This window comes from Fistularia commersonii, chromosome 26 (assembly GCF_037954325.1).
Source record: "Fistularia commersonii isolate RoL2024-O1a breed Wild chromosome 26, RoL_Fcom_v1.0, whole genome shotgun sequence".
Taxonomy (NCBI): Eukaryota; Metazoa; Chordata; class Actinopteri; order Syngnathiformes; family Fistulariidae; genus Fistularia; species Fistularia commersonii.
The window spans coordinates 9,999,632-10,014,596 of record NC_141309.1 but is presented as its reverse complement, the minus strand read 5'-3'; the positions used below and the strand labels follow the sequence as shown (position 1 = coordinate 10,014,596).

At 40.1% G+C, this 14,965-nt stretch overlaps 1 protein-coding gene across 1 annotated transcript in view; it reads left to right on the top strand.

The window, feature by feature from the left end:
• Nucleotides 1-6,841: 6,841 nt before the first annotated feature.
• rtkna (rhotekin a) overlaps nt 6,842-14,965 on the top strand; it is a 61,502-nt gene continuing 53,378 nt past the window's right edge. The window contains exon 1 of the mRNA XM_086174250.1: nt 6,842-7,218. Coding sequence (XP_086030376.1) covers nt 7,108-7,218 — 111 coding nt within the window. The 5' untranslated portion in view covers nt 6,842-7,107. The remainder of the gene's footprint in view (nt 7,219-14,965) is intronic.

Here is a 14,965-nt window from a genome sequence, read left to right as displayed (position 1 = left end):
CCTCAACACACCATTATAAAGTGGCCAGAGCTATTGTTAGTTGGTATTTGGTGAAAGGTCTGGGAAATCCATCACAGGGACACATGGAGAAGACAAGAATTCACACATATGGAGATCTTGTAGTCATTAATTAACTGATTGTATGTTTTTGGTGCCATGAGAGGAAGGCAGAGAAACCATGCAGGCAGGGTGAAAACATGCAATTGGAGGTAAACCTGGAATTTTCTTGGTATGAAGGGAGAGCATTAAACACACTGTTTGATGTCCACCCATATTTTTCATGGTCAGATATTACAAGAATATCATACAAACCATAAAGTATTCATGTGAAATGAAACCGCACAATTTGAAGAGCGGCAAATTTAAATATAATGCAGCCTTCCCTCTTGGTGAACTGTCACCTTGGTAACAGCACTGAAGTCTGGGAGCAGTCACTAGAGAATTGCTGCATTCATTTACGGTTTCAGACGTAAAAACCCTCACTAACTTCCCCAGCCCTTTCAGACTGACAAGCTTTAAGTGGAGGTCATGGATGATGCAAGTTGTCTTTCCTATGATCAAACCAAGTTGGAAATCATATTGATGGTTTTGCATTTTTATGGTCTTACAAAACACATTCATCCATCCATCCATCTTCCCCTGCTTGTCCGGAGTCAGGTTGTGGGGGGAGCAGCTGGAGCAGTGAGGCCCAGACCTCCTTCTCCACCACCACATGGTTCAAACCAGCCTGGAGACACAGTCTCTACAGCGTGTCCTGGGTCTTCCCCGTGGTCTCCTCCAAGATGGACATGCCCGGAATACCTCCCCTGGGAGACGTTCAGGAGGCATATTGACCAGATACCCGAGCCCCCTAATCTGACTCCTCGCTATACAGAGGAGGAGATGACCGAACTTCTCCCCCTATCTCAAAGGTAGAGTCTGGCCACTATGTGGAGGAAACATTGTAGATCAGCAGCCCTCGACTCCCACTGTACAAAGTGTTGCATAAATACATAACTGACGCTACTAGATGATACTAGTCAGGTATGTTAGTGTGACTTCTGCTGGACACCACTGTCACAGAGTCATATGGACTACTTCTTCTTCTCCTTTTGGCTTTTCCCTTCAGGGGTCGCCACAGCTAATCAACCTTCTCCATCTCACCCTATTCTCTAGAGACTCTCACACCAACTAACTTCATATCTTCACTACATCCATAAATCTCTTTGGTCTTCCTCGAAACCTCCTGCCTGGCAGCTCCAATTCCAGCATCCGTCTACCAATATATTTGCGATCCCTCCTCTGTACATGACCGAACTTAGAGTGACCGGTGTCCATGACGTTATATTTCCTGACCTTGGATTTATTTTCTACCCTCATTGTTGTCTTACAAATTTAGCCATCCACTTTTTCTAAAGACTGACATTGCCATTGCTTTCAAAGTTGTCATTCAAGTCCCTAAAAACTAAAATATGCATTTCATGCCCTCAGCAATGTTTCAATACCCTTATATTCTCCTCACTCTCGTTGCCTTACTCTGCTTAACTGTGTCCTCATGGGCTTCCTTTCAAGTCCATATTTCCCTCATGTTAAAAGATTGTATTGCACCTTTCCATCTCAGTGTAATGATTATCTGACCTGTTGAGACCCGATTTGAAATAAACCTCTTTATTTGGCACATATATTTCAAGCGTGGCTGCAAGCGTTGTACTGTTCGTTCTATTCTTAAAAGACATTGTAAATTAAGCTTTTAAATGCTCACCATGCAGGTAATAGGCAAGATATTTTAAAGTTCTCATATTAAGATCTATTTTTAATAGCGCATACACATGATTGGTAAGATGACAGGGTGATTCAGGTTGTGTTCTTCTTTTACATTGAAATTTTATGACAATTAGTGTTAAAAAGTCAAGTCAAGGTATTGTTTTCATCACTTCTTATTCTTTTCAGATTTTTCCTTCCAGTGTAAATGACCTCACAGAATTATCCCAATGCTACTGTCACTTATTATGCACCTTTGTCCACAAATGGCCTCAATCTGACTTTAATAAGCCTATTTTGATTCTAACTGCCTCCTTTTTATGACTTCATCTGTCAATTAGTCTACTTTTTCATTTCCAATGATGTGACTTTTTTCAACTGCTGCCATTCTTGGAATAGTAAACAATAACACATAGAGCTGTTGCTGATCCATCCTCACAACAGAGTAACATGTTCCAGCAGTCATTTTATTCCATTCTAATATCAATTTAACACACAAGTGTTTGCAATACATGTGAAAAGGGCTTTTGTCCGATGTCAAACTCGTCTTGAGACAGCGAACAGTTGATCAAAAAGCAGATCCTGATGTTCTAAAGACGTTCCTGTTTCCAAATTACATTAAGTGTTTCTGCCTCAACATGGACCCTTGGGAGTGGCACGGTGTTACAGTGGTTAGTGCATCCGCCTTGCAGCACAAAGTACCCAGGTTCAATTCCTACATAATTTCTGCACGTTCTCCCCATGTCTGTCTGGGTTTTCTCCACTTTCATCCAACAATAGAAAAACATGCAGATGGTTAATTGGAAAAAAAAGGAAAAATTGCCCAGATGTGTGAAAGAGACAGTGAATGTTTGTCTGTGATTGACGGCCAGCTTTTCCGGGGCGTACCCCTACTCTTGCCCAATGACAGCTGGAATAGACTTAAACTGCAAGATATAGGTAGATAATGGATAGATGGTGCCTTTGGTGTGACACATGACCAGTTCTATTTGTGCAGCTCATCTGCAGGAGATGTTCTTTAACACTGTTTTGCCACCTTTAAACTAGGTAGGTTGTAGACCTTCAAAACCACCCCAAAGTCTTCCTGTGCTTCATCAAAGGGTTAGAAGTGTTCCTGATATGACCAAATGACCGAAAGTCCACAACTTCATTGGAATATGAAATTTACATTTTCTTTTAGTTCATTATTCACTTGTATATCAGCATCTTCATCTCAGAATTGTAGCTGACCTCAGCATCTTCAACACAAGAACAGCTCCTGCACATCTACAGTGATTGGCAGATGGTAGGGCAGACACAATTGCTTCAGTAGCTGATCAAAAAGGGGTTCTTTTATTTTCTGTAAGTCAACAGCAACAGTGAGACAAATTGACACTGGCTATACTTTCCGATGTGCAGGTCAAAATGTCTTCAAAAAAAACACAGAACAGATAGATATTCGGTATGATTAAATAAACCACTTTGGTCAAAAACAATGCCTCTGTTTCTGACTGAATCTGTGGCTTGGCTGTAACCTCTAGTCAAGCCTCTCTGACCTCTGCAGTCTGGTACAGCCTCTACTCTGCACTCATCAATCTGTTTTTTGAGCGAACTTTAGTGTTATATTGCCATGGCTTTTTAAAGACGCACCGTCACTGAGTGGAGGTGAAAAACAGCCTACAAACTCCAGTGCCTCCATGAGTTTTCATACTATTTTCTTTCTCCCGAAACAGTGTACAGTATAATCTCGTCCTGTGACAACTAACTAGATAAACAAATGCTTGGTTCTTTTGAGGATTTCTGCCTTTTTTTTCTGTTTCATGTAAGCACCATTGTCTTCAGAGGGCCCTCTTCAGTCAAAAGGAATGTTGACCTCTCCCAGTCTGTTCATAATGGAGGGCTGGACTTTCTCGATTTACACCTCAAAAAAGAAAATATAATTATTTTATTTTGGTTGTGTCCTCTGGTAAAACATTTTGAATTAGAAATGATAGTTGCTTACATTCCAGATGGCTAACGTTAGGTCTGCAATCTCAAAAATAGGTAAAAAAAACTTTTGGGGGCGACACAACAAAATGTTTATTTTGCTTCCCTTATTTTGCTACCCCACAATCTTCCCTATAATGCAATCCAACAGTTCATTTTGAATCATTTTTTATATCTAGATATATAGTTGGTTGCGTTTATACTGCAGCAACAAAAATTTTCAGCGTCATTTCTGCCAGAGGGAATTAAGCATTATTTGGATTGTAACTATGTCTCTATTGTATACACACAAGCACATATACACGTGAGTGTTATTGTGTCAGCCCTGAAGAAAAAAATGTCAATTAATGCCTTTTGCATTATCCTGGGTAAAGGATAAATGATAATGAAAATGTGTATATAATTTTGCGATGGCAGGAATTAAAATTAAATCCAAAGCCTAAACAAAGCCATTTTTTGCCATTTCCTCAAGTGGAAATGTTCCGGACCCATGGTAGACGAGTGGAAAATTTCACTTCAAATTCGGTATTACCTGGACTATTGTGCATGCCCGCAATTACTTGGCCTCAGGCTTGGGTTTGTTCACCCTTTATTTTTTCATTTTGTTTTGTTTTTTCCCCAAGCTGTCGTGGCACTGATCCTTGGAATGTTTGAGGTTTAATAATGTAGGAACGGCAGAGAAAGGAGGGCAATGGTTACAAGAACTGTATGTAAGTTATATTTAGAATATAGAAAACCACATAATTGCCGTTCAAAAAGCCACAATCATTCTGCTGGGCCTCAGGCACATTCATCCTATAAAAAGAAAGCGTATTCCTATGTTTGCCATACTAGTGATCAGCTTGCTTACTCCTACTCCTGCGACTCCAAACTGATGGGCAATCAGTTTTTCTGTGAATGAGGGTGTAAGAGCGAGAGAAACAAAATTAAGATTTGTGATAGGATATGATAGTATGGTTGCCTCCTTTCTGTTAATACCTTAACGTCATCCTCATGCGACTTCATGATTTTTTATTTTTTTTTTTTTACAAGTGGTACATGGACGCTTTGGGCACTGACAGTGGCCGGCATTTTACAGCCAAATGTGTCAAGGTTGAGTGATGTATTTTATTCTCCGTGCTGTCACTTCTGTATTGGTTGTGGGTTGGCTAAAAGACGAATGGTAACAGGAGAAAGTATAGTGGGTTGGATTCCCAAATAGAATATGCACTTTATTGAGGGATGATAAACCAGACCTATCTTTTCCTCCCAGATGGATTTAAAATCTGCCACAGCAAAGCCTGCTCATAAGCCCATTGCTTGCCTGACTCTGCAGCAAAGTGAGCTGCCCAAAGGGCTCGATGGAGCCCAGTAAGAGTTGAAAGGGGGTCAGACCTTGCTTGGGAAAAGCATTGCTCCATGCTGTCTGTCTACCCCCCACTGACCAAAGCAGCAAGAGGCATGTAAACATAATCTACATTTCACATAGTCTCTTCTAGGAAACACATAGACACCCAAGTTAGATCACATTGCTCCATGAGTTGCAGCGCCTTTAGCTATTTACTCAACTCGTAACATCAACAAACATCCTGCTCAAATAAGATACTTGGGGAGGGGGAGGGGCTGGAAGGATTAGAGGGTTGCACAAGCCCCTTTCATTTCTCTGGAGACCAACCGCAGACTTTGCAAAAATACAGTCACAATTACTCTAAAGACTGTGGTGCAAACACCATTAAGTCCAGTTAAGAGGTGTTTGTGAAACAGGAAATAACCCATTTGGATTATTGCGTATAATTGTGCACTGACTGTGGTTCACAGGGTCAAAGTTACAGCCATGTATTAACATTAATTATATATACATATATATATTCAAACAAGTGTTGTAATAAACACATTTTATTCATTTTCCATTAATACAACTTTGCACTTTGATCATATTGTATTTTATTTTAATTTGATCATATTCATTTGATTGTATTTTATCTTATATCTTAGAAAGTAATGTGGCACTTTCTACCCAAGTACATTGGTTCAATAACTGTAATTACTCAAACTGCATGTAAAATGCAAGCAAGTCGTAAATATGTGTTGAGTTCCTGAGAAAGGTCTCAAAGTACCTTCTACCTTTAGTCCTGAAGGATGCAGGCAATCATTTTTTAATAGGTCATTAATACACAGCTGGCTTTCCTAAACACTGACTGATGACCACCTATTGTAATGTTAAAGTACTGGGATATCATGGAATATCCCATGTCATGGATATATCCCATCATGCATTTCCCTCATTCTTCCAATTAGGTGTGCACTTGTGTCTCATCATCTTCTTCAGCTACTCAATAATTTCCATTGACAGTTAATCTCACCTCTGCCTCGGTAAGACCGGTTGTCAGTGACCTTCTGACCTTTGGGAATTCCACTCCCAGCAGGTCCAGTAAAGTTACGGTGCCACTAATCGTAGTTCACATTCCTCTAACGCCATGCTCATAAATTAAATGATGTACCAGGAGGGCAAAGCCCACGCGTTGAAAAAAAAACAAAAAAAAAACTGAAGAAATGTATGTATATGGTTTTGAGATGGTTATTTGGCAGGGTGATGACTTCTGAATAACGACTACTGGTACTTTGGATTTTTGGTTATTGAATTGCAATTTTTGTGAGTCGCTTTGGATAAAAGCGTCTGCTCAATGACTGTAATGAAATGTAATGCCCCTCTGTAGTCAGTCTCTGTGAAACACAACTTTTGCAAAACGTGTAATTCTAGCAGGTCACGGCGTTGGTTTTTCAGTGGCCCTCCCGTTATGATGTGCTGCAAAATCCCTCAGCGGAAAGTCTAATGAAGCTCACACGATCAGATATTGCTTCAATTTACTGTATTTTTAAGTGTTGCTGGCACACGAATGTGTCCAATTATAGCTTCCGACGGCACCTGGAATAGCAATGCACTTATCTGGGGTCAGAGATTAATCCAAGTCCCCGATACAAACAGGTTCCCTTGCCAAGTTGAAATGGCTGTGCGCTACGTGCACGCCGCTCGGATGACCGGCAGAGGTCTCCGGAAACTGGGCAGGGCGAAGTTCCGCCTCCGCTGCGCGCGGCGCGGGGTGACACCGTGGACGCGCGCGAGCTTCTGTTGAGAAAAGTTGGCCGTGGACGAAAACTCGCTAAATCTTTTTTTTTCTTCTTCTTTTTCTTTCATCTGCGCCTCCACATTAGAAAAAAAAAACACCTTCATCCTGTTTCTGGGTTTACTTAAAGCGCCCGGGAAGTCCGCCGGTGGGGCCGTTTCGTGCTACCTGGATCCGTTCGGCTGCTTTTGGCAGTTGTCGAATCGGCTCTTTTTTTTTTTCCTTTAGCGCTTCCCTTAAAGCTCAGCAAATACAGTAAACGCAGGTCTATTTGTGAAGTTGCCAGAAAGCAAAGACGATGTTTTGCCGGAATCAAACAGCGAGAGCCACCGTTGCCCGCGGCTCTGCCCTTGAAATGGAGATACGGCGAGGGAAGTTCAGAAAGAGCGTCTTTCTGAACTCATCACAGGTGAGACCAATTATCCCGCAGTTTCCGCCGCCGCTTCGTTCTGAACCCACTCGGCGTGGGAGATTCCGTGTTTCCAACACCGACTGGAGTCTCTCTCTCTTCTCTTCTACCAACCCTACAAATTTTGGCACACTCTTAATCTTATTTTTTACCGTGTTCTGTTTTGGTCTCCAGGATTATTTTTTAATAAAGTTGCACTTCGGAGCGGCGGCGCATCAAATTAAAGCTCTTAGTTGCAGCGTTTCCAAGTGATTTAGCGTTGTTTTTATAACGCCGACAAAAATCAGTGGTGTCTCTGTGGAGACTTGAAAGTGCATCTCAGCTTTTAAGGAATGAGATGAGATCCCTTTAAATTTGTTTTATGTGTTCTTTCGTCTCCCTGGATGTTGTTTTAATATTCCTACCCGGTGTTATGTAATTATTCCCCCCTGCGTTGCTGGCACCTCCATGAGATTATTGCGCCTATTTGTTATAATGTTCATTAAAAATATTAGCGGGGTTTTGTAATTTAATCGTTTCAAATTCAACTTGTTCAGCTGTTGCTAAACTTTTTGCCACTGTTGCAATATTTAATGGGCCCGAGACAGTGCTGTGTTTCTGTTTTGCTGCATGGGTCTCTGCTGTTGTGTCATCCAGTCACCAACAGGGGTCAAAGATCATCGTCACATTAAGTTGAGAATGAAGTGAAAGTTGTTTGTATATTACTCTCTGCCGTTCTATCTCTTGATTAGAACATGTGCAAGTTTTCTCTTCCTCCCCCTGAAAATATGCCATGTTTCCATCTGCTTCACATTAGCCACCTCTCACCAAGAAAGACAGGCCACACTTATTATTTTAACCTCCAATTCACTTGAATGGCCCTTTTCTGTCTTCCTCTCCCACTTCCTTGTGAATATACACCTTAGCACCCTAAGCGGTTCTCCTTTTTAAGAGGGACACTGTGGGGAATGTTCTGTTTCGGCACGTTAAATCAAAACTAAATCGATTTCTTACATGGCTACATATGTCCGATTTGTGCAGATGACAACATAAATTGTAAGAGGATACTTAACAGTTGTTGATGGTACAACACGGCAAATGGAAAAGAAAAGGTATTGATTTGGTCTCTGTTTGATTTTCTGAAGCTTTTGCGATACGCCCTTTCCGTGTGCACTTTGTGTTTCTCATACATTTCCCTGGCATTGCGAGTTCATGTCTACAAGTTGTATATAGTTCATATCATGGGAAATATTCCTAGCCCCCTGGGAAGTTGGTCACACTACAGTGTATTGATTTGCAGTCAGATTTACCCAGATCGGGTTTCTGATGGAGTAGGAGTTGATATTTGACACGCTGGTTTGTGTTCCAATAAAACATTAGACCTCCCGCAGTTGTAGTTCTGTCAGGGTAGTTAAGCATGTCAGGAATTTTTGGTGAAAGTAAATTATCTTTTGTGTTTCCCCGTGTAGTTTTTGCATGAACTGATGCAACTCTCTGGTGTGTGCAGGATGAGCAATTATCAAATAAAACAGGGATGTGCTTCTTTGAGCAATGTATGAATTGAATATTTATCTTCAATATTATTATTAATGCATCTCTTTCATGAATGTTAAATGAAGAGTGAGCTGAGATAGTATAAGGACTGCACATGTTTTATGACTTGAAAGAAAAAAAATCCCTAAGCAATATATTCAATCCAGATATGCATTGAGTCACGTGATTACATTATTTGCTGTAATTGCTGGGAGGCCGTGATTGATGAGCCAGACTGTAGATGTGTTGTTAACAGCATTTTGGCACATGTTCTGAAAGATTCCCGGATGCAAGTCTCAAATCTCAAGTACATTTGATGAGCTTAAAGGAACAAACCGTCTTCCTCAAAGGAACAAGATGATGGAGATGGATGGCATTCTTCTCTTTGTTTCTGCAATAGGGAGATAGAAATCCATGACCCTGGTGCTCAGGTGACCTCAGTGACCGTTAGTTCACAGTATTGGTAACCTTCCTTCATTGGACTCTTTCTCCCTGACCAGCTAGTTTTGGCTTATGTGCTGTGCTTTTGTCAGAAGAACATCTCTGAACATGTATTCTGTTAAAAATATGACGGTGTTTTGCAATGTAAGATGATTTCACAGCATAGTAAAAGCACAAGTCACTACATGTACTTTTTGAAAAGAGGCTTAGGCATCTAACTGGAGCTGGGGCTTCCCCTCTTTCAGCCTGTTCGTACTGAGACGAGAAGCACATCTATCTACTCATCTTAGTTTGGGGAAGAGGCCAAAGAGATTTCCTAAAATTAGCTTCACCAAACTATAAATAATTGAAATAACCTGACCTATTTTATGATGCTGTGGTTTTGGCCGTTGAACAAACCAATCTCGTTGTTACACATGCAGTGTCAGTGACACATGATGTGTAAACAACAAAAGTTTCCCTTTATTTTTTCTGTCTCTGTATTTTCTAAAGATTGCTCCTCAAAACAAAAATTGTTTCCTTATCTTTATAATCTTATTTCCGCCAGTTCACTTGAACCTTTGACTGCGTGTGTCTCTGTTAACGATCCCCTCTTAGGGACTCTTTACGCTACTGTGGAGCCACTCTGCAGCATTTCAATGAAGCAAGTGACCTCAACAAACCTTTCGCTGAGTTTGTTTGTATGTCAGTGTGCTCGCAAACATTTGTGCTTGTACTGGGGTTAATGAAAATATGTAAAAATGGCTGCACCCCCAGGTCAAATAGCTGATAAAGACAACAAAGGCTCTACTGTTAACTCCAAAGTGTACAGTCATTGCTCAGTAATATAGTTTCCTTTTCTTGTGTGTGTGCATTTACACATTACTGATATATTGGTATGATAAAGATTAAAATAACCAAATGTGAAATAATAGTTATTTCAATAATACGCTGGATTTAGATATTTTTATATAAATATAAGTCTCTGCATAATCTCGAGAGCGTCTCGACAGTCTGGTTGATTTCTGACTCCCCATTCTCTGCATGATCGGTAAGGAATGACACTGTTGTATGCTCATCATCCAATGACAGTTTAATATGGATGAGTGACAAAATATATGGAGAAACGAATAAATTCCTTGCATGGTCATGTGACATTGATTCATATATCTGTACTGTTTGCTCTCCTGTTAATACTCTGCCTTCTGCTCTCAGCAGGAGTGGAATAGACATCTGGTTTTAACATCTTTCCTCTCTTCTCCAAGGCCATCTGCATGCCTGTGCTCTGCTTTTGTCTCCATCATCTCCAACTTCGCTTTTTTGTGGCTGATGCCACCCGGGCATGCAGTGGGAGAATTGCTATGACAGTTATTATTATGAATGCAGGACTAAATGTGCTCTTATTTTAAAGCTCCAATCTCTGTTATGTTTAACTCAAGGATAGTGTCCACAAGTCTACACAACTGTGGCCACCACCAACTATGCCTGGCCAGGGAAGTGGTTTGTGTGTGTGTGTGTGTGTGTGTGTGTGTGTGTGTGTGTGTGTGTGTGTGTGTGTGTGTGTGTGTGTGTGTGTGTGTGTGTGTGTGTGTGTGTGTGTGTGTGTGTGTGTGTGTGTGTGTGTGTGTGTGTGTGTGTGTGTGTTGACACACCCATCCACCCACACTCTCCCCCCATCTTGTATGAGTGTATATGGCAAGATCTGGCATTTTTGTTGAGTAAAGTTTTTACAACTTTGGGCCGTGGTTTGGTTGGTTTTGCTCTTCTCCACCCTGAAGATCCACATACTCACCAGTAGGTTTCCATTTTTGACCTGCTGGTTACTTTGGTGAAAATATATATCCTGGGCATTCCCATCATTTAGCATATCTTTGCCCACCCTTGGTGTATTAATGGCACTAGAATTCGACAACCTAATTTTAAATTGTCGTTCTGATGTATTTATTTTATGCATTCACGGAACTGGGTCAGTCACCAAATTCAACACTGTTATTCTTCCGCCGCCGTTGGTGTGCTCTAATAGACATATATATATTTTTTTTTATCAGGAGAAACAGATGCCACTTCATGTTCTTTCCCTCAGTTTGTGATAGTGTCCACCATGTGTATGTGTTCTCCAGATGCGTAGAAGTATGGTTTATAGTTCACACAGGCAAGCCTCCACTGTGAGTGACCTCATGTTCAGCATCCTCTGTGTGGTTTCTTCCTGGTTTTAATGTGGCCTGGCAGGAATTGTGATGAACTAAGCTTGTTTATGCACACATATGTTTGCCTTTCCACAAACAGCTTCGAGAGAGGTCATATATATGTTGCCAGAGCAACATTCTAGACAGTGAAAAGGAAGTACCATGAACCTATTCAGAAAAGTTTCTTTCAAGGAATGCCAAAGCTTTTCCCAGAGTTATTCAAGGCACCTCGGTGTTCCCAGAGAACAATGCGCCATTACTGCTCTACGGTCCAAAATCAGGCCCTGTTCTAGGGCCTGAAATGCCATGCAAAGAAGCTCAGAGGCCCAAGGGTCCATTCTAATGAGTAGATACTCACCACCAGACTTATTGAAAAACAGTATTGCCCTAACTTTCTACAGACTCGCCTACACACCCTTCCCTGAGACTCATGGTATGGGTTTTTGTTTGCGCAATCTCCCAAATTATTGTGAGACTGCTCCTTAGTGGTTAAATCTGTTTAAATTATAAAGTATGTGTGTGCACCCTCGAGATTGTAGTATGCTGAACATGGCAGGGAAACAAGGCAAATGCTAGGAATAGGTTTACCTCTTCTCAGACCGTTCTTGAACAGAGCTCAGCCATTGGGGCCGTGTGCTTGGATGCTTTCTCGGTATGCTGTAGGACATTTTAACTTGCAAATGTTTAACTTTTATTACACAAGCCTGGTGTGCACATCATTGTGGAACACTGTTTCTACTCTGCCTCTGAGTGCTAACACAAATGAAAAATTGTTTAATCTCATTTTCTTCTACTTGTGAGTGATATTCAGCCAGTCTCCTGCTATAGTTTCCATGGTAATGGCTGAACAGTTAGGTTCATAGGTTTTTGAAGGATAGAGTATAGCTCAAGTATGGTATTTATTTAAAGATTTTTATCAATCTAACTATTTAACTCATGTGTTATACTTCATTTATGTTGTCCATACTTTTATTATTGACCACGGATTTTGCTTTTCTAGGGCTGACAGAGACCTGTTTTGTAACAGAATTACAGCCAGCAGCTGATCCTGTTACTTTTGCCTTTTGTTGTTTGTTATTTTGTTTCTTTATTAAGCCTTTTCTGCCAGTGAAACAAAGGCATTTTGATTTTGAAAATATTTTTTTCTAAAGCCACTCCACCCACTATCTCTGAGCACAATTTGAAATAAATTTCTCATATAAAAACGTTCTTTCACAAAAACAGATAAAGATCATCTGTTGCCATCGTGAATGTCATCTGATTTACCGGTAGGCTACAAGACTTGCTGCGTCTGGTTTATGCATGAGTGTAAACCTACTTGTTATCCAACTATTCAAGGTTATCTTGAATTCTTGAATTTTAAAAGTTTAACAAAATGCAGCTATTTTTCCTTAACAAACTAGGATAATGGAAAAAAAATCAGTCTCAGACTGTTTCAGTCTTTCACTTGTTCATTTTCATGGTGATCCAAACTGACGCTGGCAATCCTTTTAAACTAAGCATTACTTCAATCATTGACTGAGCTTCGAAATCCCTGAAGGTCAGTTCTTTCTTATTTCAAAAAATAGATGTACACACACACACACACACACACACACACACTCACACAACATCAGCCCCACTCTTTCACAATGTCCTCATGCACTGACACTTCTATATTCTCATCGCCAGACTGAAGGACACAGACGTTTATTCACAGCTTTATATAAGTCCTGTAGAGTGGTTCCTGCCAGACAAATCATTCAAAACTTGCTTCAGAGAGCCTGAGGATCAGCATCATGGGGCTAAATCTTGGTATGACTAGATTTTTTTTCTTAGATAATTGCGTAACACTGTTTCGTTCATTTTCTTGGAGTGACCAATTACCAGCCGTACTTTAATTAATGCGCTGTGCACTTGGTTCAAGAATGGTCTGTAGTTCAGACAACTGTGGCGACCACCAGCTGGTTAGGGTTGGACAATGATTCTGCCTCTGTGAAAGCTTCACCAACTTGGCCATTTTCAAAGGAAAGAAAGGGCTTTATTGAGACATAAATCTGTCTCACGCAGAAGTTGGAAAGAGAACCTGTAAAATGGGCAAGTGTGCAATAAAAAGAAAGTTAAAAAAAACTTATTGTTACAAATCAGCTGTTGTGAAGAACCATAATTAGTCCACTTTGAGGTCTCACTTTTTGTGCTGTGAGCAGATATTCTTCAAGACTGGGACTTGTTTAGTTTGGAGTTGAATTATCACAATCATAACCAGTCAACTTTACAATGACATCAGCATTTCAATTAAGGTACATTGTGTCACCACATACCATTTTATAAATGTATAAAGGCAGTGCTAGAGATTGCTAATTAAATCAAAATATCTGAATATACATTGCAAATGAAACACCTTTTGGCTGTAGTCATAAGTCATATCATAAACTCACCCTAGTCAGACTGTTAGTTTGTGAAAATAATTCCAGTGTAATTTATGGTCTTGTACCCTTTGCTCAAGTGTTATGTAATGTACAGGCCTGCCAATGTTTTCACATTTCTTGACTCCTGGGTGTTTAATACATTAAGATATGTATTTACCTAGTGAAGATGGATGGAAACTAGATTTCAAATATTCAGAAATGTCATTTGTAATTCTTAAAGGACAAAGGAAAGCACTGAAAGGCTACCCCCAAAGGTGATATTTTAACAATTGATTAGCGCGTTTGATTTCCAAAAATTTGTGTATCTTTCAGAAACCTTTTACCTCAAGGTAAAATCACTTGAATCATACCTCCATAAGCTCTCTTAAATTGTCTTTGTGTAGGATTTAGTTTCACTGAGGTTGCAGACTTGAAGAAACCAAATATTCCTCAGCCTTTATCTTCCCTTTCACCGCACCATAGACCGCACAATTGATTGATTGAATGATTAGATTTTTACTAGATGAACAGGTGCTTGCAAAAAACAACTAAAATTGGCTTGAATCCCAAATGATTATCCAGGTGGCTTTAAATCTGAAAGTATCTGCATAAATGATTCTTTGATTCAACAATCAAAAATGTTCAATACCGTTGTATTAGATACATGCTGTTCAATCTTTTTTTGATATCAAACAGAAATTTCTTACCAATTTTTATGCTTAATGACAACATATCTAAGTTTACAACATTTTTTCAAGGTTCTCCCTACTCTTAGTCAGGATTGTGCAGTTTCCAGCAGGATAAAATGAGCCTGCAGTCAGTAAAAAATATGAATTTGGCAAAGGAAAAGATGAGACTGTTTGGAGTCAGAGATTAATCTTTGCAATTCCACACAAACTGTTAACTGGTTTCATGTTTTGAATTTAAAGTCTTGATCTTCGGAGTGACTGTGAAGTAAAATATTAAATAGTTCTCACTAAAATTAAATCTAGGGCTCAGCAGTAATTGGATGTATTCTGTTAGTGATGCGCGCACGTGCGTGTGTGCGTGTGTATGTGTGTGTGTGTTGTCAGTCAGTCGCAGTCTTGCAATGACATTCAATCTTACATTTGAAGGACCTCTTGGGTTTTCAATAAATGTAGAGTGAAAACAGTAGCCTGCCAGTGTATGATGGATGTGCATATTTTTGCCATTTGTGTCTGTATGTGGCAGTTGGTGTCTAATATAGCTGAGTTTTAATAG